This window comes from Brienomyrus brachyistius, unplaced genomic scaffold (assembly GCF_023856365.1).
Source record: "Brienomyrus brachyistius isolate T26 unplaced genomic scaffold, BBRACH_0.4 scaffold51, whole genome shotgun sequence".
NCBI classification, from domain to species: domain Eukaryota; kingdom Metazoa; phylum Chordata; class Actinopteri; order Osteoglossiformes; family Mormyridae; genus Brienomyrus; species Brienomyrus brachyistius.
The window spans coordinates 490187-512977 of record NW_026042326.1 but is presented as its reverse complement, the minus strand read 5'-3'; the positions used below and the strand labels follow the sequence as shown (position 1 = coordinate 512977).

At 42.3% G+C, this 22791-nt stretch overlaps 1 protein-coding gene across 3 annotated transcripts in view; it reads left to right on the top strand.

Moving 5' to 3' along the window:
• The window catches only part of LOC125723775 (serine/threonine-protein phosphatase 4 regulatory subunit 4-like), a 34848-nt gene extending 12105 nt beyond the window's left edge, over window positions 1-22743 (top strand). The window contains exons 6-24 of one of the 3 annotated variants that reach the window (XM_049000512.1): window positions 1309-1415; window positions 1583-1690; window positions 2548-2669; window positions 3013-3135; window positions 3656-3819; window positions 4555-4674; window positions 5099-5176; window positions 5791-5874; window positions 5967-6146; window positions 6956-7061; window positions 7564-7711; window positions 7885-8029; window positions 8230-8268; window positions 8353-8424; window positions 19915-19978; window positions 20340-20430; window positions 20607-20665; window positions 21275-21350; window positions 22378-22743. In XM_049000512.1, coding sequence (XP_048856469.1) covers window positions 1309-1415; window positions 1583-1690; window positions 2548-2669; window positions 3013-3135; window positions 3656-3819; window positions 4555-4674; window positions 5099-5176; window positions 5791-5874; window positions 5967-6146; window positions 6956-7061; window positions 7564-7711; window positions 7885-8029; window positions 8230-8268; window positions 8353-8424; window positions 19915-19978; window positions 20340-20430; window positions 20607-20665; window positions 21275-21350; window positions 22378-22411 — 1920 coding nt within the window. In that variant the 3' untranslated portion in view covers window positions 22412-22743. Of the gene's footprint in view, window positions 1-1308; window positions 1416-1582; window positions 1691-2547; window positions 2670-3012; window positions 3136-3655; window positions 3820-4554; window positions 4675-5098; window positions 5177-5790; window positions 5875-5966; window positions 6147-6955; window positions 7062-7563; window positions 7712-7884; window positions 8030-8229; window positions 8269-8352; window positions 8425-19914; window positions 19979-20339; window positions 20431-20606; window positions 20666-21220; window positions 21351-22377 lie in introns of those variants that run through there. The other 2 variants (XM_049000511.1, XR_007386966.1) reach the window with 2 other exon arrangements.
• The last annotated feature ends 48 nt before the right edge of the window (window positions 22744-22791 follow it).

The window sequence follows — 22791 nt, the reverse complement described above, 5'->3', positions numbered from 1 at the left end:
GTGAATCGGTTAAAAATAGATGTAATCGTGTGACGATTTAAACCAGCTAATGTGGAAAATGCATCGCTACTTTAGGAGCTCTTCACAATACTTTAACAGACAAACTGGTGTAATATTACATTTGATTTCATGACGTGAGTTTGATGTCAGATGTCACTCCATAGTCAAATCGACGTCATACGTCAGTTTTTGGTTTTGACCGAACGTGAGATGGTGAGGAAATTTGAAGTTGAGCAAAACTGATGGCCTGGTGGCACAGTGGTTAGCAGTGCTGACTCACAGCAAGAAGGTTCAGTCCCGGGTCCTTTCTGTGTGGAGTTTGCACACGCTCCCCGTTTTTGCCGGGGGCTCCAGTTTCCTCCTATGGTCCAAAAGTGTGCAGGATAAGCTGATTGGTCAGTCTAAATTGGCCCTAGTTGTGTGAGTGTATGCGCCCTGTGGTGTGTAGGCGACTGCCTGGGGTTGGTCCCGTGATAGACTCTGGTTCCCCCGCAACCCCAGTTGGGATTAAGCGGTTTCAGAAAATGGATGGATGGACGCAATGCCTGATCTTAAATCGATGGTGTGGAAGCTTCCCGGTAATCACAAATGAAAACAGCGAGAAAAGCACAGACAAGATAAAAACTGTGTGCAAACGTTGTATAAGACTGATAACATACACAAATAGCACGTCCACTGGCACCACAGTGAGCTGAGCGAAGATTATTAACAGGGCAAAAAGCTGCACATGCAAGCCTTAGTTTATTTATTTGGAGATTTTTTTTATGTACTTATTTTGATTTGAATTTTTTTAAACAGCATTATATTCATTTTCAGTGGCACTGTTAAGAAGAGGACACATTTTGCACAGTTTAAAAAGATAAATAAAGGAATATTTTTAATAAATTTGTCTGCAGCTCATTCTGCTAAAAAATCGTGATAAAATTGCATAGTGAACTCAGAATCGTGAATTGTATCTAATCGTTACATCACTATCAAATGGTGAACACACTGTAAATATATTTGTTAGCAAATAATATTGAGTGTATTTTAGTAAATATTAAGTGAGTAACTTACAAACGTAGAACATCTCAGTCTGTAGAAAAACTTTTGATTGGTAGTGTATATGACTAGACATATATAAATGCAAGCTGACATGGGTTCAGACAAGTAAATTTGTTTATTGTGATATAACAAGTAAGACATTGCCAGCAATTGGGAAATATTTATAAAATGCAATAGAGTAATGGCGAGACTGAATGGCCAGAGGTCAAAATCCATTTCCCAAGTGACAGGCTCAGTGTTCTTTCCTATTTTACTGACCCACAGATCTTGGGCCCACTGGTATCGAAGGCACAGCTCTCACAGACGCTGCCGGCCCGACTTGCCAGCTGCCGCATTCTGGGGAAGGCGGCTCTCAAGTTTGAGTCCCCACTGTGAGTGTGGCTGTGCCAAATCACTCAAGCCATGACCATCCTTTGCACCATATCTCCTTAAGCACTGGGTTCTACAATCACCACCATGCACTTGGGCTGGGTAATTAATCAAAGTTTAATTTCAGTTATGATCTGTCTGATTCTGGAATTGGTTTGTCTGGGTGAAGGGTAAAGAAGGAGCTACTGCCTATCGTCCTGTCTCTGTGCCAAGATGTGGAATTTGAGGTCCGATCCTGCATGTGCCGGCAGCTGGAGAGCATCGCCAGGGGAATTGGGTAAGAATCTCCTCTGGTCAGTCACTCGGGGTTTCTGCTGATTCTATTCAGCAGTCTGAAAATCTGCTTGCATAATGTAAACCGTACAAGTCAATATGTGTACCATGTGATCAAAGAAGAGGCGCTGAGCTGAAATAGCACAAATGAATTTGTTTTAATGGGCTGAAAATAGAAGTTCTGGAACATGGTCCCCTCCCCTTGCTTTGTGCAACTTCAGGAAGTAATTCTGGTGTTGCACATTCTCATCAGTCATCAGAATAAGATGTGTATCTCTCTCAGGGTCTGGCTTAGCATTCAGCTTGGAGGCTCCAGCATCCATGAATATTACGTCACGTCAGTGTTGTGAATGCAAATGAGGGCAAATGCATAGAATTTGATTGATGGCAATGGTAATTTGGTGTCTTATTCCATCCTGGTCATTCAACTAGTGTCATACTACATGCGGTTGATGTTTTATTGCTGGTAGTTGTATTGTGGCAAATTCATATCCCTTTAATTAAAATTAAAAACTATGTGCTGTATTGGGGGGCTGGGGCAAGGTGACCTCATAGGTCGGGGATTTGATTGGAGTCCATGACTATGTGTGTGTTTGTGTGATTAGGTGAAGCCCACCTCACTTAAGAATTCAATGACTATTTACACTATTCACAAAAGTATGTACAAACATGCCATAATCAACATCAGATGCAAAGTAATCAAACAACCAGGGAGATCCTCCAATAGAAAAATGGGGTAGCAACCACAGCGCATGTATAGTTGGAAGGAGAGAATTTAGGCATGCGGAGGAGAAATATGTGACTGTGTGTGTGTGAAGCCTGCATGCAATTCCCAGTTCCCAGGTCCCATTGTCTTCCTAGGGTGGAGCCCACCAAGACGCTGGTGTTGCCAGAGCTCATGGAGCTGGCTCAGGATGAAGGAAGTATGGTGCGGCTGGCTGCTTTTGACACAATTGTCAGCCTCCTAGAGATGTTTGACAGTGGTGAGTGTACCTAGCTTTTGCCACCTGTCTTGTAGCTCTGTATAGCTTCACTACCTGTTATCTCACTTGCTTTGCTGGGTGTGTTCCGCTTCACTTCCTTTTATCTCACCTGCTCTGCTGAGTCTGTTTGGCTTCAGATCCTGTTACCTCACCAGCTCTGCTGAGCTGTTGAGTCTGTTCAGCTTCAGCTTCTCACACCCTGCCTGGGCAAGCTTAACATTTCTGTTACTCAACCAGGCAAGTCCCACTCACTGCTTTAAGACCATCCCGCACAGCATATCACCTTTGTGCAGTGCTGCTTCTTGGGAAGTGTCTCTGGCACCATCTCCACCTTCGATTGCAGAGGATCGGACTCGCATCATCTTTCCCCTGGTGAAGGCCTTCTGTGAGAAGTGCTTCCAGGCTGAGGAAGCTGCCCTGGCCTCCCTGTCATACCAGTATGGAAGGCTCTGCCACGGCCTCTCAGGTGTGTCGTCTAAGGAGGTACTACTACTTGCTGGTAGCATGAGTTTCAAAATTGTGACAGGCATCAATAACTTCACAAATATGAAATGACACATGCACCGCTGTCAGAAAGGTAAGCACAGCCTAAGGCAGTCCTTGTACAACTACTAGTCTCTTGTACATCTGCTTCTCATACTAAATAACCTTAAGGGGTTTTGGGGGAGGGGCTTCAGCTGTTTTTGTACTGACAGTCGCTTTTGATGAGCTGAAACAATCATCTTTGGTGTTCATTCCACTCTCCTGCTTTGTAAAATTCAATTTACTCCTTAATCTCCCCCCCATCCTTGTATCATGCAGATCTGTGATCTCGCCCACATGAAGCCGTTGTACACACCATGCATCACAAACCTAACTGTTGAATCTTTACAAACTTCATTCTAAATAGATTTTTTTTTTGTAGGTGCATTTCAATGTCCAGTCTTCAGTGCTGGTACCTGTCTCTAGAAGAGACCCGTGATCACAAATGTCCCTGTTTGTCATAGGGAGCTTCACGGAGGAGCAGCACCTGTGGTTCCTGGAATTCTACAAGAAGCTGTGCATCGTGGGCCTCCAGCAGGAAAACGGACACAGTGAGGCACCCACTTACCCCCTGGAGCTGGAGAGCAAGTATGCGCTAGTGCGCAAGAACTGCGCCTACAACTTCCCAGTGAGTCCCCATTGCATCTGCTGGGCGACACTGTGCACTTTGTATCTGTGCATGTGCACCTGATAAGCAGAGAGAGAGGTCATGTGGAAAAATCTGCCTATTCAAAACAACACGGTCACAAACTTCTGCCACAAATCAATAAATTTGTAGGACAACCGGAAAGCCGTCTTTAGGGTGGTGCAAACAGGTGCAGCCGCACTGGACCGCGTACCCCAGGCAGCCCCACTCAAAATGTAAACTTGCCTAGATAATAATAGACTAAAACAGTAATTCATTTGTTTTTTCCATTGATTGTAAGCAACTACAATTTATCTGAATGTTATTTTGGCTAAATATTAGGGCTGTAACAGTACACTTAATCATCCGTCTCCCAGTGACATTCATGGTGCTTTTACCAGGGCTGAAAAATAACTATAGATACGTGGCCACACTTGGTCGTAAAGAGCCAGGAACTTAGTTCATTATGATTGTTATGATATTATAGTTTCATTTTTAATTTATTTTACATAATTGTTTTTACAATGTGCAAATAAGCGTCTCGTAGGTTTTGTTATTCAGAAAATTCAGACACATTGATTTCGGTTTACAACCATTCTTAATTCTGCTTGTGTTTGCAGTTTTAATAATAAATCATTTTCAAAATTTTTTCCCTGCTGATCCAACAAATCCATATGTACTGCTCTTTACTGAGCATGGATTCTTGTTTAATCTGAGTATGTTGTTTGCCACCTGCAGGCCATGGTGGTGTATGTGGAGCCTAAGCACTTCCTGTCTGAGCTGTACCCCACCTTTTCCAGCCTGTGCCGTGACCCTGAGATTTCTGTGCGCCGCACAACTGCTGTCGGCTTCCATGAAGTAGGCCAGTTGTCGTGGCTCCTGAAACACACCAGATACTGTACCGGTAGGTTGACCAGATAATCCATGTCAGGAAGGACACTTTGAGCTACTTCAAGTTTTACAAGCTTTTAAAATGAAAGTGCATGGCTAAATCGTTAAGTTCTTCTTGTGCTTTTGTTAGATTGTTTCCTTGATTGAAAGACTCATCCAGCTGTTTCTCATTAACATCAATGACACGTGCATGATTTTAGGAGACGGCCAAACAGCACACAGCAAGAACTCGGGCTTAAGTGAAATCCTGGTCCTTCTAACTGAAATGGTAGTTTACAAATCTTGTTATAGCTCAATGTGTCCTCCCTGTCATGGATTATCTGGTCACCCTACATGCTGCTGATTTGGGGGCGTCCCTGACATAAATCCTTCCCCTTCCTTCATCTTGCAGGTTGCCAAACTGTTAGGACCCAGTGTACACTGCATCCACAAAGAGCTTGTGACACTGCTGCAGGATGACTCACTGGAGGTAAGAGCCTAAGTTCACCTCCGTTCAGACACTGGTCTGACTTGTGGATAAAGCCTGGAGATTCAGTTGTATCGCATAGTTAGGGTAAGGTTCTGCCTTCATCCATCCAGAAAACCTTTGGTAATTGTGCATTAAAATCTGTAAAAATGTGTAATGTTTGTAGAAGCTTATTTACGGCAAATACTGCTTTCTTACTCATTAAGAGATGTCACTTCGGTTTTAGTTACTTTTGTGTAACTACACAGGTAGTTCTGGCAGCATAACAGTTCTGTACTAATGTGCTTTAATGTTTATTAAACTTGTGTGACTTTTTACTTGTAAATAAGAGGTCATTTTTATCAGAATAACTTTCTTCGGTTTCCAAAATGCTAGCACCTCCCTGTTGAATATTTCTGTGGTAAACCATGGTACAAGCAGGATAAACCACTTTGAGGTGTGCGGTCATATGAAAACAAACAACAACAACTTGGTGTAATGCGGCACATGGTTCATCCTTTATTTAGAGAAATGAGACTCCGAGCACAAAAGTCTGGCTTATTCTCTGTGTATGTAGGTCTGTTATTTTTGTCTAGCAAAAGAAGTATTAATGGTGTCTGTAACTCTACCTCTTATAGGTATTAGATGCCCTCATGACCCACTTGCAGGAAACTCTGGAGCTTGCCACTTTGCGGGGAGAGGGCGGTGGGCCTGAGAGCAAGGTATCCCGTGCACTGTTACTTTCTAAAAGGTGAGCACCCTCTGCTGGCCTATGGCCATTACTGCCTCTTGGTCTCCCTGTGTGTTTCTCCAGGTGAGCATACCAGATCTGGTTCCAGCCCTGGCAGCTGCAGAGCAGAAGGCGGCCGCCTCACTGCGCTGGCGTGTCCATGAGAAGCTACTGCAGAGATACGCCTGCCTGCCCTGCATTGTCTCTGGGGACCAGATCTACTTCCGCTTCCTTCAGAGGATGTTCACCATTGTCACCACCAACGTGAGACCGTCATTGAAAGTTTCTCAGTCGACCAGAATCCATCACCGAACCACAAACACTTTACAGGCAGTCCCCAGGTTACAAACAAGTTCTGTTTCCAAAGTCTGTCTTTAAGTCAAACTTGTGGGTCATTTGTAATAATAATAATAATAATAATAATACTGTGGGGCGGCATGGTGGTGCAGTGGTTAGCACTGTTGCCTCACACCTCTGGGACCCGGGTTCGAGTCTCTGCCTGGGTTACATGTGTGTGGAGTTTGCATGTTCTCCCCATGTCATCGTGGGGTTTCCTCTGGATACTCCGGTTTCCCTCCACAGTCCAAAAACATGCTGAGGCTAATTGGAGTTACTAAATTGCCCGTAGGTGTGCATGCGTGAGTGAATGGTGTGTGTGTGCCCTGCGATGGGCTGGCCCCCCATCCTGGGTTGTTCCCTGCCTCGTGCCCATTGATTCCAGGATAGGCTCCGGACCCCCCGCGACCCAGTAGGATAAGCGGTTTGGAAAATGGATGGATGGATAATAATAGTGTGCACAATACAGTAATAATAAAAGTAACTACATACTGTACTGTACCTCGAGCTGATGATCCGCTGAAGTTGTGTGTGTTAATACGAACCATTGTATTGAACCCAAATTTTTAATATTTATAGACTCTATGGTAGTCGGATTGTATGTAAGTTTTCTGGACATTCTTAACCCTAGGCCTGCCTGTATATACTGCTCCAGTATCTTGCTATATGCTGTACAAGAATATGCAGATGATGAAGGTTGGTTCGATGTTTATATCTCGCTACATCTCTCTCTTCAGAATGCGCTCCCAGTCCAGAAAGAAGCAGCTAGAACGTTATGCGTATTCCTGCGGTACAACCGCAAACAAGAGCAACGGCAAGAGATCATTAGCAAGGTGGCTGAGCGTGAGTGGACGGACACAGGCTTACATGCATGCTTGCAAATTCTGAGACAGTATATGAGCAAATTTCAGGATTGGTTGATGGTATTTTATGATCATTAACAAAAGGGTAACTCATAAAAGAGCATGCTCAGTAACACAGTTTAAAATTTAGGGATAAAAGCATCAACTAAATACTAAAGGTAGTAGTGAGGACAAAAGTAGCAATACTACAGTAATGCAGCATTTTCAGCCAGTATACCGTCTCACGCTGGAATGTAGAATTTAAAAAAAATGTACTTGGTCTTGAACCAACAGGTTAAGAGCAATGTAATGATTGTTATTTGTAAAAATATGTGTTTATTTGTGGTGTGCCGTGGAATCATTACCGTGTGCTGGGGCAGAAAAAAAAGCCTTTGAAACACTGTCATAATGATTCCTTAGCTTTTGTCACAATAAAAATAAAAATATCTGGACAATAGCAGTAAGACTGTAATGCAGAGTGTGGGATATTGTCTGTCTTCCAGAACTTGCCCAAGGCAGAAGTTACTGGAATAGGCTGCGCTATTTGGATTTATGTGAGATAGCCATGGACCTCTTCTCTAAATCCTACTTTTGTAAATACTTCCTGGTAATGGCCCTGGAGTTGGTCAATGACCCTGTAGCCAACGTCAGGTATGGAATTTTGAAGTACAAATTTACAAGCAGTTCCCCCTTGGTATTAAAATTACATACAGTTGGGGCAGTTTTATTTTGTAGTAACAGAACTGGCTTTGAGACTATGAGACTTATTTCTGCGGTGCTATAGATGAGTGCAATGGAGTATAGTGAACTGTGAACATCCACAGGTACAAACTGTGCCACATGCTGCCCAGGCTAAAGGCATCTATCAGGCTGCCAGCAGATAAGCACTTGCTACAGCAGCTGGAGTTCTGCGTACACAGACTGCTGTGCCGAGAGAAGGACCAGGATGTGGTGGCGAGCGTTCGCAAGGTAAGGTTCTCCCCAGAGAAGGTGCTCTCAGTGTCCATACCTTTAAACTACCACCAGATGAGAAATTACCCCAGCAAGCCTGAACTGTCAAATTCTGATCAGTTCCAGTGGCAATTACAGATATCCACAAAGTACCTGTATATTCACTGTTCCATCATTGTGGTTGAACTGCTTCATAAGAAGGATTGCATTTTTTTCAGACAGTGCTGGAACTGGACAAACTAGACATCACCGAACCAGTAAGAAGTGCCTGTGACTTCTCTGGCTTTACATTATCATTGTTCTTGGCGTGAGTGACCTCCGATATCTCCCCCGTTTGCCAGTATCACAAGCGACATGAGCGAGACTTATTGGACCAGAAGAAAGAGACGGAGGAGGCCCTTTTACTGGAGATGGTGAGAAAAGCCAGGCCTCTGCTCTGCTGCAAATAACATTTAAGACATCAATGTTAATGAATTATCTATTTGAACATTTAATTGCATTTTTGTTTATCATTTTAGGCATTTGTTATTTTTAGGGTATTCTGTTTGTATGGTGTACCAGAGAGAATAAGTCACTTTGAGCAGAACTTAGTGTGGGTCCATTTATGCATCATAGGCGGGAGGGGGCATGTCCCTTTATTCTGATTGGTCCAGGGTCATCAGGGTATCAGATGTGTTTCACAGTCAGGGGTCACGTAGAGCATATATGTTGTAATACTAAGGGGAACGTGATTTTTGTCAGACGAGGCTGTTGTAGAGAATAAAAATACATTGCATGTATTTATTAATGTGTTATTTTTAATTACTTTTTAAGGAATAATATAAAACGTATAACAGGATGAATGTAAACTAGCGCATACACGTCCAGCCCTCCTATAATGGGTGTCGGGCCGCAGTCACGTGCTGTTAAGAGTAGGCAAACGTGTCCTGACTTTCCGTATTTTAAAAGAAGAAAGCACGTAAACTTGTTATATTTTAACCAACATATTTAAAGAAGAAGACAAACTTTAGCAGTATTTTCCAATGTTTTATTTCGGTATAAGGTTGAAGAAAGCATTTAACCAGCAAACTTTTAGGAGGAATTATCTTTTCAGCCTAACACCGATGGCAAATGAAGTTGAAATGAGAAGTTTTCCCAGAATGCACTCGATCAGCCTGTAGCGAATGTGCATAGAGACATGCGCTCTCCCTCTCTCCATGTAGCGCATGCGTATAGTTAAACATGAGCCACCACCAAACACCCCGTTTAGCCGCTGACCCTGTGTATGGGAAGCACACAGCCAGCAACCCTTCCTGGCAGAAAACGCATTAATCTATTAATCTAAAATAATCTATTTCTAATTTAAATAAAGGTCCATCTCTAACACCACAGTCCTGGTTTGTTTAGCTAAATTTAGCTACGTTTGGTTAATCGAATGGAATAAAACACTTAAACTTAAACGGTGTATGACAAATTTGTATAAATTTTTTAAGACAATAAGATTTAAGGACCCTGCCTTGTGCCTATAGCTTCCAGTATAGACTCCAGACCCCCCGTGACCAAGACAGATAAGAGGTTTGGAAAATGGATGGATTTAAGGAATAAAACAATTTAGTTGTATTTTGTTAGTTTATTTTAAATAAGTTGGACTGGTTTATATAATCACATTTAATAACTGTAGAAACTAGTGAGCAGCATTTAGCAACAAGCATCGAAAACATCTTTTTCAGATCTTTGACAGAATATTGCCATGCTTATTTTAATAATTTAAGAGATAAAAAAACATTAATCGTGTGGTTAACGCATTTGCTTAATATAATGTTATTTTCTAACGAATAAAATGTGGTCAGTTTTAGGGTGAAATTATATGGTTTAACTTTTGCAACATATTTACAACATATTGCAGGATATTGATCCACACGTGCACCGACTATAGCCGTTAGATAGTCATAACTGTAGGAACATACATCAAAAACATTTTTTTAAAAACGAACAGAATATAGCCTTAGTTATTGTAGTAGACAGGGTTTAATGGGTTATGTTTTCTCCTTAACACAGTCATGTGATTTGTTCTAGGAGCCAGGTAGCCCCACCCTTCAGTCTGGGAGGTGATTGGTGTAAGAGTGCTGTTTGGTGTTTGGGACGTGCTGTGAGAGTGGAGTTTGAGTAGTAAACATTTTTCCAAAGTTTCTAGGATTCCCAAGAGTTTGTTCCTTTTCCCACCAAGATATTACATTGGTGACGAGGATGACTGAGCTGCTGAAAGTGGACCCGGCGTAGCAGTGTTAAATCTGTAAAACATGGCGTTAATTGGACGGGAAGAGTTCAACGAGTCGTGGGAGGATTTAAGAACATAAGAACTATACAAACGAGAGGAGGCCATTCGGCCCATCAAGCTCGCTTGGGGAGAACTAAACTAATAGCTCAGTCGTTAAAATCTTATCTAGCTCTGATTTAAAGGAACCCAAGAATTCAGCTTGCACTACATTATCAGGAAGGCTATTCCATACTCTGACTACGCGCTGTGTAAAGAAGTGCTTCCTTAAATCCAGCTTGAAATGTTCTCCCGCTAATTTCCACCTATGGCCACCAGTTTGTGTATTTAAACTAATGTTGAAGTAACTATTTGGTTGAAGAGCATCCAAACCTGTTAGAATCTTATATACCTGGATCATGTCCCCCCTCAGTCTCCTTTGCTTGAGACTGAACAGATTTAGCTAAAGTAACCGTTCCTCGTATGACATTCCTCTAAGACCAGGAATCATTTTTGTGGCCCTACGCTGCACCTCTTCTAAGGCCACAATGTCCTTTTTAAGATATGGTGACCAAACCTGCACACAATATTCTAGGTGAGGTCTCACCAAGGAATTGTATAATCTTAGCATTACCTCCCTTGACTTAAACTCCACACACCTGGAGATATACCCCAACATCCTATTGGCCTTTTTTATTGCTTCCCCACACTGGCGAGAATGGGACATGGAAGCATCAACATACACACCAAGGTCTTTCTCATGATCAGCTACCTTTATTTCAGTGACACCCATGAAATACCTGTACTTTATATTTCTGCTCCCTAGATGGAGTACCTTACATTTATCGACGTTAAATTTCATCTGCCAGGTATTGGCCCAGTCACTAATTAAATCAAGATCCCGCTGTAGCTGCTGAGCCGCTAATTCAGTATCTGCTACACCACCCACCTTGGTGTCATCTGCAAATTTCACCAGTTTACTGTATATATTGGTATCCATATCATTTATGTAAATTAAGAACAATAGTGGTCTTAAAATCGAACCCTGCGGTACCCCACTATGAACGCAGGCCCACTGTGACATTGTGCCTCTTATAACTACACGCTGTTTCCTATCTGTTAACCAGTTATCAATCCAGGTCGCTACGGTACCTAAAATACCTGTCGCTTTGAGTTTAAGTAGGAGCCTCTTGTGGGGGACAACATCAAAAGCCTTTTGGAAATCTAAGTAGATGACATCATAGGCCTTCTTATCATCAACTTCCTGAGTAGCTTCCTCAAAAAACTCCAACAGATTTATTAAACAGGATCTACCTCTCCTAAATCCATGCTGGCTATCCCGCAAAATGTTATTGGAGTCCAGGTAATCTACCATTTTCTATTTGATTATAGCCTCCATAACTTTACCAGTTATACAAGTTAGACTGATTGGCCTATAGTTAGACAAATTACTTCTATCCCCTTTTTTGAAAATGGGCGTTATGAAGGCGTGCTTCCAATCAGAAGGTACCACACCTTCAGATAAGGATTTTTGAAACAGTAAAGTTAAGTGTCGGCAAATAATATCTCTCATCTCTTTTAACACTATAGGTAAGATGCCATCAGGGCCCTGTGATTTATTTATTTTGAGCTTAGCTAGGCTTTGCAAAACATCTGCTTCAATTATATATATACCGTACTCTGCTATCCAAATTCTCTATGGACGTGACTGCAGCTAAAACTGCCTTTTACAAAGACAAACTAGAATTATCCTCACGAGATCCTCGCAAACTCCATAACATCTTTTCGTCTCTTCTCAACCCTCCCCCTCCTCCTGCTCCTTCCTTCCTGACTGCTGAAGATTTTGCCAACTTCTTTGCCGAGAAGATTGACAGAATCTGTCAGACATTCTCTCCCTCATCCACTACACTACACACTAAGGATTTCCCTCCCCCCTCACTGGCCCAGTTTTCTGGTCTTACGGCAGATGAGATCATGAAAGTCATCTCATCTTCCAACCCTACCACCTGCCCACTTGATCCAATCCCTTCTGCATTATTTCAGACAATCGCTCTAGACCTTCTCCCCTTCATCACGACTATCATTAATGGCTCCATAACCTCCGGTCATGTACCAACAGCATTCAAAATAGCCAGGGTCATTCCCATCCTAAAAAAACCCACTCTAAATCCCTCAGACACTTGCAGCTACCGACCAGTATCGCTTCTTTCCTTCCTTTCAAAAATCCTCGAACGTACAGTCTACAACCAGCTTTCTCTCTATCTCTCTCAGAACAACCTCCAGGATCCTAATCAGTCTGGCTTTAAAGCAGCTCACTCTACAGAGACTGCCCTCTTAGCAGTCACTGAGAAGCTACATGCTGCCAGATCAGCCAAACTCTCATCTGTCCTCATCCTTCTTGACCTATCAGCAGCATTTGACACGGTCAACCACAAAACTCTCCTATCCATCCTTAGGAGTCTTGGCATTGGTGGCCTGGCCTGGCGCTGGCTGGCTTCCTACCTAGAAGGCCGAACATACCAAGTGACATGGAATGGATCCACATCTACTCCACGTTGTCTTTCCACCGGTGTCCCTCAGGGCTCGGTTCTTGGCCCTCTCCTATTCTCCCTCTACACTAAATCTCTTGGCGAAGTTATATCCTCACATGGCTTCTCCTACCACTGCTATGCCGATGACACTCAACTCATCCTTTCCTTCCCTCCCTCAGACACTCATGTCTCCACTAAGATCTCTACATGCTTGGCAGACATCTCATCTTGGATGACCACTCACCAGCTAAAACTCAACACTAGTAAAACTGACCTGCTTTACATCCCGGCTGACTCATCCCCCCTCCAGGACCTTGCGATCTCTTTCGACAACTCCCTGATCCGTCCTTCGGTTTCTGCTAGAAACCTTGGAGTTACCATAGATGATCGGTTGTCATTTTCCTCACATATCGCCAGTCTTTCTCGCTCTTGTCGGTTTCTCCTCTTTAACATCAGGAGGATACGTCCATTTCTTTCCACTCAGGCTACCCAGATACTCGTCCAGTCCCTCGTCATCTCACGCCTTGACTACTGTAACTCGCTTCTAGCGGGTTTACCACTGAGCGCCATCCGTCCCCTCCAACTGATTCAGAATGCAGCTGCTCGTCTTGTTTTCAACCTTCCCAAGTTCTCCCACACCACTCCTTTGCTGCGCTCCCTCCACTGGCTTCCTGTAGCTGCACGCATCAGATTCAAAACACTGATGCTGGCATACAAAGCCAAAAATTCTCTGGCACCATCCTACCTAAAGGACCTCATCACACCACGCTCTGCACCACGATCTCTCCGATCCTCCAGCACTGCTCGACTGGTCCCTCCTCCCCTCAAGGCACAAGGAAGACACGCATCTCGGCTCTTCTCTGTCCTGACACCTAATTGGTGGAATGAACTCCCCCTAGATGTCCGAACAGCTGAATCCTTGACTGTCTTCAAGCGACGACTCAAAACATTTCTTTTTCAGAAATACTTGACGTAGAACTTCTATATTCTTTCTTGACTCTTATTCTGGTGTGTTTTTAAAAAAAAAAAAAAATTCTGCACTACTCAATGGAGTTCTCAGAGATAGTATTCATAGCTTGGGTCCTTATTGAGCTAGCATCGGAAATTCATTGCAGAGTCTCGAAGCACTTATGTAAGTCGCTCTGGCTAAGGGCGTCTGCCAAATCCTGTAAATGTAAATGTAAATGTAAATATATATATTAGCTGTAGACGATGCTGGATAGGTAATAACTGGTAAATTACTAAGGTCCTCAACAGTGAATACCTGTGCAAAACTATCATTGAACTCATTTACTATATCAATGTCGTTTACTATTATAAGACCCTTCCTATCCTGCAGATTAGTAATTTGAACTGTGGATGTTGGCGAACGAAATTAGGGATGAGAAAAATGTCAGTGTCTTTCTAGCGACTATTGGACCTGAGGTTCATGGGCTTTTGAAGAACTTAGTCACACCACACAGGCCTGCGGCGATGACGTACAAACAGTTAACAGAGACATTGCTTTCTCAAACCCCTTAATAATGGCAGAGAGGTACCACTTTCAGAAACACAATCAAAAGGAATCAGAGTCAGTTTCTGATTATATAGTGGCGATACGCCAATTGTCAAAGCACTGTGTGTAGGTCGAGCACTTTGAGAGATCGGTTAGTTAGTGGGCGGATCTCCGAGTTAATTCAACGCAAATTGCTGCTGGAAAAAGACCTCACATTTTCTAGAGCATGCGAGTTAGGGCAGTCCATAGAAATGGCGTCAAAAAATTTTCTGGAAATCTTGGGAAAAACAGAAGGTATCTGTGAATCAAGTCTATAAAATAAAAGGGGCAAACAAAGAATAATAGCAATTTGGAAACAGGATTGGGAATTCAACTCCACGAGAGTGTAAATTTAAAAATGAGAAATGTCATGCCTGCTCAAAAACAGGACACATTGCAAGAGCATGTAGAAACAAGAGCCGAACAGTTAAAACCCAGTTTGTGGAACAGAGGATCAGACTGGTCAATGAAGATGACACTTTAGGAGTGTTTACAGTATATACTGCTTCCAGTGGGGACAGGGGCATCACTGTTAATGTGAAGTTGCATAATGAATACATTAGCATGCAGTTTAGATACGGCAGCAGTGTCTTTGGCATCTGAAGTTTTGTACCAGAGAACATGCCCATAAAAGAGACTAACATCAAACTAAAGGCTTACTCTGGGGAAAACATTCCATTGCTTGGATATGTTTTGGCACCAGTGGAATTTGTGACCAAAAAGCAAGGTTACCTCTGGTGATAGTCAAAGGCGATAGACCAGCCTTGATGGGTAGAAACTGGCTTGAAAGCTTTAAACTTGATTGGAGGAGCATTTTTACAGTTGATAATGAAGCAAATCAACTGGATCCAGAGTTACAAGCGGTGCTGAAGCGCCACCTAGTGGTATTTGTTCTGAATGCAGGTGCTATAGGGGATTTTGAGGCAACCATTAGGATGCAACCAAGTGCACAGCCAATATTTTCTAAGGCCTGCCTCATGCCATGTTCTCTGAAAGATGCTGTGGAGAAGGAATTGGAACTTTGGAGAGAGATGGAATAGTTTCAAAAGTGGAGCCACGTGAATGGGCCGCTCCAATAGTGGTGGTTGCAAAGGCTGATAAGTCAATTCATATTTGTGGAGATAAGATCAGAGTAAACAGTCAGCTGGAAGAAGAAACATACCCTCTGCCCAATACAGAGGATTTATTTATAACCTTTTATCTGTAGGAAAATAGTTTTCAAAATTGGACCTTTCTCATGCTTACCAGCAACTCAAATTAGACAGAAACTCTGAAAAGTATTTAACCATAAATACACACACAGGAGTGTATCGCTATCGTCGACTCAGCTATGGCGATGCAAGCGCACCATCGATATTCCAGTCAGTGGATAATAGCAGCTATAAATGACCAACCAGACAGGCAGAAATGTACTTTTTTTTATCGCACAAGCCATGGAAGGGATGGGGGTGACACATAAGTGGGGGTAGGAACTGTGGAATCAGGCAAGGGGCAAGAATTTAGGATATATATTTGTTATTTTAAAGAAGGTGAACATGATTATTTAGTTACATTTAATAGGAACTAGTAAGCTGCATCTAGCATCATGCATCAAATACACATTAAAAACTTTAATATGGCCTTAGTTATTTTAATAAAGACATTCTTCAGTAAATGTCATATATTCTATAAGGTGTTCCCCACGGCCCCTGCTTATATTATCTCCAAGCTTGATTTGAGATGCTTGCTGGAGTATCATGTTAAGTTGACAATGGTAACTGAGCTGCAGCCTGCTTGGTAATTAATGAAACATAGTCCAAATTCAACAGTGTCAGCAGTCATCCACTTTGCAATGTGACTACGGAGTGACTATAAGGCCCCGTTTAACCGCTGGTACTTATTTAAAAAAAAAACTTTGACAGAATAAAGCCTTGGTTATTTTAATGAACCAGGGTGGCTTAATGGTTAGGGATGTGCATTTGTAATTGAAAGATTGCAGGTTTGAATCCCTGACCAGCAAGACACCACTGAGGTACCCTGAGCAAGGTACCACCCCCAAGCACTGGTCCCCGCGTGCTGAATTAGCTGCTCTCTGCTATGTCACATTGTCACATATGGGTTAAATGCAGAGGACACATTTCTTGTTGTGCTGTGGTGTGTCAACAATGACAATTAATCACTAAATTCTAAACATGATTTTTCAGAAAATGTTTTTCACGTTAATGAGCGCAAACACACACCCCGGAGGTCGGAGGGCTTTAGAGTTTAACTTTAGGTCTGTGAAAGTACGATCGCGATCTGTATCCAAGCCCCAAAACACATTTAAAAATTTTAAATAAAAGACATTAAAGGCATTTGTTAGTGTTTAAAGGCTTTAAAAAAAACTTTAGCTGCCTTTCTTAAATGGACAAAAAATTGGCTCACCACTATTAATAGTTTATATGAGGATGGGGTCTTTGCAACATTCACATTCCTATCAGTCAAGTATAACCTGCCAAAGAAGCATCTGTTTAATTTATTTCAAAGCAGACACTTGTGCAAAAGCTGTTTCCTCATTTCCCTAACCGGCCACCAGAATCGGGGCTTGATGAACTTCTAACCCTTAATTGCAACCGTAAACAGCTTATCTCTGTCATGTATGATTCAATAAGCTCTTTAAATAGAGTTTCTACTCTATCCCTGAGAACCTGACTTTGGTACTACTTTTTCAGACCGCCAGTAGAGGGATATCCTAGATAGAGTTCACTCTTCGTCCATCTGTGCTAGACATGGCTTCATGCAGTGTAAGCTGCTTCATAAAGCTCATTTTACCAATGCTAGACTGCCTAAAATATCCCCTGCAGAGGTGCTGACTGCAATAGGTGTGGAGGGCCCTAGGTCCATCCAAGAGGTCCAAAAATGGTGTGTGAGTGTGCCCTGCGATGGGCTGGCCCCCCACCCTGGGTTGTTCCCTGCCTCGTGCCCATTACTTCCGGGATAGGCTCCGGACCCCCCGCGACCCAGTAGGATAAACGGTTTGGAAAATGGATGGATGGAAGATGATTGGTGGAGAGGTCGATGAGTTGATCAAACTAGTTGCGTGTTCTGTTTGTGTGAAGTCTGCGTAAATAAGGAGTGTGAGGCGGGTTGCTAGGTTCTGTGATACAATCTTGATAGGGAGCATGTATTGAGAATTACAACTCATTCGTTATCAAAATGTAAAAGCCAGTCCTTGGTGCGCGATTGCGTGCTTGTCTGTGGCTTTGCTGTGTGTGTGTGTGTGTGTGTGCACGCGCATGAGCGTTAACAAACATAATTAATGTTTTTTATCCTTTAAATTATTAAAATAACCATGGCAATATTTTGTCAAAGTTTTTAAAAAGATGTTTTTGATGCTTGTTGCTAAATGCTGCTCACTAGTTCCTACAATTATTAAATGTAATTAAATAAACCGGTCCAACTTATTTTAAATAAACTAACAAACTACAACTAAATTGTTTTATTCCTTAAATCTTATTGGCTTAAAATTTTTATATTAATTTGTCATTCACCATTTAAGTTATTGTGTTTTATTCTATTTGATTAATCAAATGTAGCTAAACAAACCATGGCTGTGGTGTTACAGATGGACTTTTATTTAAATTAGAAATAGATTATTTTATGCTATTTACAAATAAGACAGATTAATAAATAGAGTTAATGCATTTTCTGCCAGGAAGGGTTGCTGACTGAGTGCTTCCCATACACAGGGTCAGCAGCTAAACGGGGTGTTATAGGCCCCCCGCTGTAGTCTCGCTGCTAACGTTTGTTGGATGGCAGCCATGTTTAATTCCATTATTCTATATGCACGTGCTACATGAGGAGAGAGCGAGCGCATGTCGGGATGTCTCTATGCGCATGCGCTACAGGCTGATCAAGTGCATTGTGGGAAAACTTCTCCTTTCAACTTCATTCGCCATCAGGGTTGGGCCGAAAAGGTACTTCCTCCTAAAAATTTGCTGGTTACAGTAAATGCTTTATTCAACCTTAATAAAACATTGGTAAATACTGCTAAAGTTTTTCTTCTTCTTCTTTAAAAATGTAGGTTAAATATAATGAGTTTAAGTGCTTTCTTATTTTAAAATACGGAAAGTCAGGACACGTGTGCCTACTCCTAACAGCACGTGGCTGCGGCCTGACACCCGTTATACTGTAGAAGTCCTGGACGTGTATACATACGTGTATACCATATACCACATGATCCTGGATCAATCAGACACGCCCCCTCCTGCCTATGACGTCATAAACGGACCCACACTAAGCTCCGCCCAAAGTGACCATTTGTTATGATCACCGGTTGACGAACAAGCAGGAAGCAGGGAAGGACGAGGCTGGCAGGCGAGGATGCTGGATATGGGGTTTATTTAAGGGAAGACAGGGCAGACGGTGACAAACTAACATCAATGACAGACCTGGGGAAACAGACTTGAACACGAACTAAATACAGGACATGACATAAGACCAATGGAAAACAGCTGGGCACAATCGGGGAATCACACGTGGTCGATCAGGGGGGCGTGGCACACACACACAAGGGCTGGACGCCTAGGTCATGACACTATTATTCTCTCTTGTATCTTTTTTAATTTATTTGCACCAACTATGTTTACTATCCTGCGATGGGCTGGCCCCCCATCCTGGGTTGTTCCCTGCCTTGTGCCCATTGCTTCCGGGATAGGCTCCGGACCCCCCGCGACCCAGTAGGATAAGCGGTTTGGAAAATGGATGGATGGATGGATGTTTACTATCTTGTACCATGTCTTGCACTGTATGTTTGTCTCTCATCCAGCACTCTTCCGTACCTTGCTATATGCATCACATTCTCCCCCTAAGTCACTAATGTTTGTCTTATCTTATCTTATAAAACTAAGTAGGACACATGATAGCATTATGTAGGTAGCATTATGAACATCTGCATGGCTTGGGGTTTGAGTCCTGCCTGCGGCTCTTTGGACATTCCCTGAAAACGAAAGTAACGAAATAGACTAAGGATATCTCTTAGTCTCCTTGCAGTATTTTAATAGTAAATAAATAGTAAATCCTTAATTTGCCATTAGCACAAGTATATTAAATGGTAAATGGACTGCATTTATATAGCGCTTTTCTACTCCTACGAGTACTCAAATTGCTTTACATTTCATGCCTCACATTCACCCATCCACACACTCATTCACACACCCATTCGCACACCGGTGGTGGAGGCTGCCATGCAAGGTGCCAACCTGCTCACCGGGAGCAATTTGGGGTTCAGTGTCTTGCTCAAGGACACTTTGATGGGGTCAGGAGGAACCAGGCCTCGCACCTGCAACCCTCCAGTTGCCGAACAATAGAAATCCCTCCTGCGCCACCATCTTCCCCGCCACCATCTTCACCGATATTATTCTCTTCATCGACCACATCTTGCTTTCCATAGCTTGGAGGTCACAACACATAGTCAGCCAATGCATCACGCCCCTGGAACTGGGGTTGCATGCCACGCACATGTAACTATTGTGCTGAGGCTGGGGCACAAACCCACTGAGCCACTTACTACCCCCTATGTTTTACTTGGATCTCCAGTGGGCATTTTAAATGATTGGTACCATGTTGTTTCTCACACCTGGCACAGGAGCAGCTAGAAAGACATCAGAGTGAAGGGAGACTTGAAAGTGACAAACATTTAGACAAAAAGCGTGAGTAATTTGACTCTTCACCGCACCTTATGCTCAGTGGCCTGATTGATACCAGTCATGTGCTATGAATCCCAGGTTTGGTCAACCACAATGTAAGGTCACTTCCTGTTGGGATTGTTAAGGGGAACGCTTACATTGGAATGTTGCTGTATATTCTTCAGACTACTTGATGAATATTATTCTGTATTTCTATTCATTCTTTTGAAGTTCACAAATGACAAGCCCTGTCCAAACCCTCTGTGATTTTGTAAGAATAATGACCATGACAACACTATCTTATCTTTTGGCCTGGGTACTTGCAAAAGCATCGATATGAGGATGATTGATTATGGCTATTTATTGTCCTCTCTTGGATCTGAAGGGAAAGAGACAAAGCGGACCAAACTGGCACGAAGCCGCTCTCTCAGCAGCCACCCCTCTACATCCAAGATGACCACTTTGGACAAACCTTCGTAAAGCTTTTCACTTCTGTCAAAGCTGTAGTGATCTAAAAATGGACATTTCTATGTGAATACTTATAGCACCTGTGAAATATAAACCAGTCGCATATTGAATGTTTTTAGCAAGAATTTAGATTTCATAAATAGTCCTGTAAACACGGCTCTTATCTCCCCTGTTACTGTTACAGAAAGGGCAAGGAACCAGGAACCTGCCCAGCAGTGAAGGGGCCCATTCCCTCCTCTTCAGGTTAGTATCCAGGACATTGTTTGACATATCTCTCCATGGGGAATTCGGGTTGAATGTAGTACATGCTTTTAAGATAGCTCAATTAAGGATAGTTCAGGTCGAGAAAGTAAAAATCCAGACCAAGACTTTGTGTCAACCAACCAGTTGAGTATAAAGAGTCAAGGTCGCAGAGTACTCAAGAACATAAGAACATAAGAACTATACAAACGAGAGGAGGCCATTCGGCCCATCAAGCTCGCTTGGGGAGAACTAAATGGAGGTCACAACACATAGTCAGCCAATGCAAGTGGTTGGTTGAAATAAAATTTTGCTTCTACTTTCTGAACCTACACTATCGACCTTTGTGTTGAAGCATCTGAAACACTCTGAAAAAGCTTGTACTGTGTACCATCATATAAGCCCGTGGCGAGAATTACAGAGTGAGTGTGGGAAAAGGGGCAGATCGTTGGGGTGTGTGCAAGGTCAGAAACAGATCAGGAATGTGAGTCATAGAGGAAACGGGAAATAAAGAGCGAGTTAATGTGAAAGCCATAGACAGGCCCTTATCACTCACAGATGACGGCCTCCGCTCTCACCACTTTGGCCATGCCCCCTCCTCCTCCATGCCAGTTCTGATCCGTAGCAACACCAGCAGCACTCTGGACCATCGGAGCAGCACGATCAAAGAGACCAGGAAGCTAACCATGTAGGTGCAGTGTATGCCAGCAACTACTGCAAGTATATCACAAAAAATGGATACTGCAGTCCTAAAATGTCTATGAATGATTGGTTTTGCTTTGGCTGATATAATTGTTAAAAACGGGTGAAAATCATTCCAGTAACATCACTGCAAAAAATAAAAATCTAAGCAAGCAATCTAAGCAATATTTTCTTATATTTGGACAAAATTCTAATTTTATTAATAAACTGACTAAAAACAAATCTTATGGATAAGATTAATTTGCTTGCATTTAGGCATATTGTCTTATGTCATGACCTGCTCGTACAATCCTCTTGTGTGCCACGCCCCCTCATTAACCCCATGTGGAATCCCTATGTTCACAAGCTGTTCTGCGTTCATGTCTGTTTCCCCAGTCCAGTCACTGACATTGTTTTTTCATGTTGTGCTCTGTCCATAATAAAACCCCATTTTTTGGATTTCCGTGTGCCCAATCCTGATTTCCCCGCTCCCTGTTCGCTCATCCTGTACACAATTATGACATCATAATTTGGGAAATCTTACCAAGAACAATTTTATTACTGCAATGGTGGTTTAATTTAGCCAGTTTTAGGCCATCTTGCCTCAAAAACAGGAAAAAATATCTTTAATTTCGCAGGCCATTTTTTTGCAGTGTAGTCAGTTTATTAATAAAATTTGAATGTTACCTAAATATAAAATCATACTTGCTTTCATTTTTTTTTTTTGCAGTGTAGACAAATCACTAAAAGCTAAATACGACAGATAAAATGACTATAGAGCACTAGATTACTGTATATTGAAGAGGGTTTCTTTTTGCCATAGTTCAACTAGACTTTCATTGTCTGTTGTAAATTTGTAATTTGTATTACTGGATATTGATGGATATAATTTTTTTTTTATTTTAAGTAATACATGAAAGAATAATAAATCATAAATTATTTTTCATCCTTAAACGATTGTTATACAAAGCATAAATTCTTCGAAGCTTCACTTCAAACTAAACAAATCAGTTTCCCTCATCTTTTCATTGCAGGCAAAGAAAATCCAACTCTTTCGGGATGCAGTAAAAATGGGAATCCCAGGAAGATTCTCCACCCATCTCCATATTCCCGCATTCTATGCCCTGCTTTCTCTTCATTGTGACAGTCTTTCTCCACCTATGGAGAAATCAGCATCCCTCTGATTTGATTCTCTGACTCTCCGGGTAACACAACAAATAGACTAGTAAACCAACATTCAGAAAAAAGCAATCCCTCCAGCTAACTTGAGCATGTGCATTTCAACGCAGTCCTTAGGGACCCCAGACATGTATGTTTGCTCCCAACATACCTGTCCTAGGTACTTGGTGTACTTGATTGCTTGGTTCAGATGGGAGGGAGCAAAAATGAGGACTGGGTTGAGATAAACTGGCTTAAAAGGAATATCAGAATTTGAAGTTTGCCAGTTA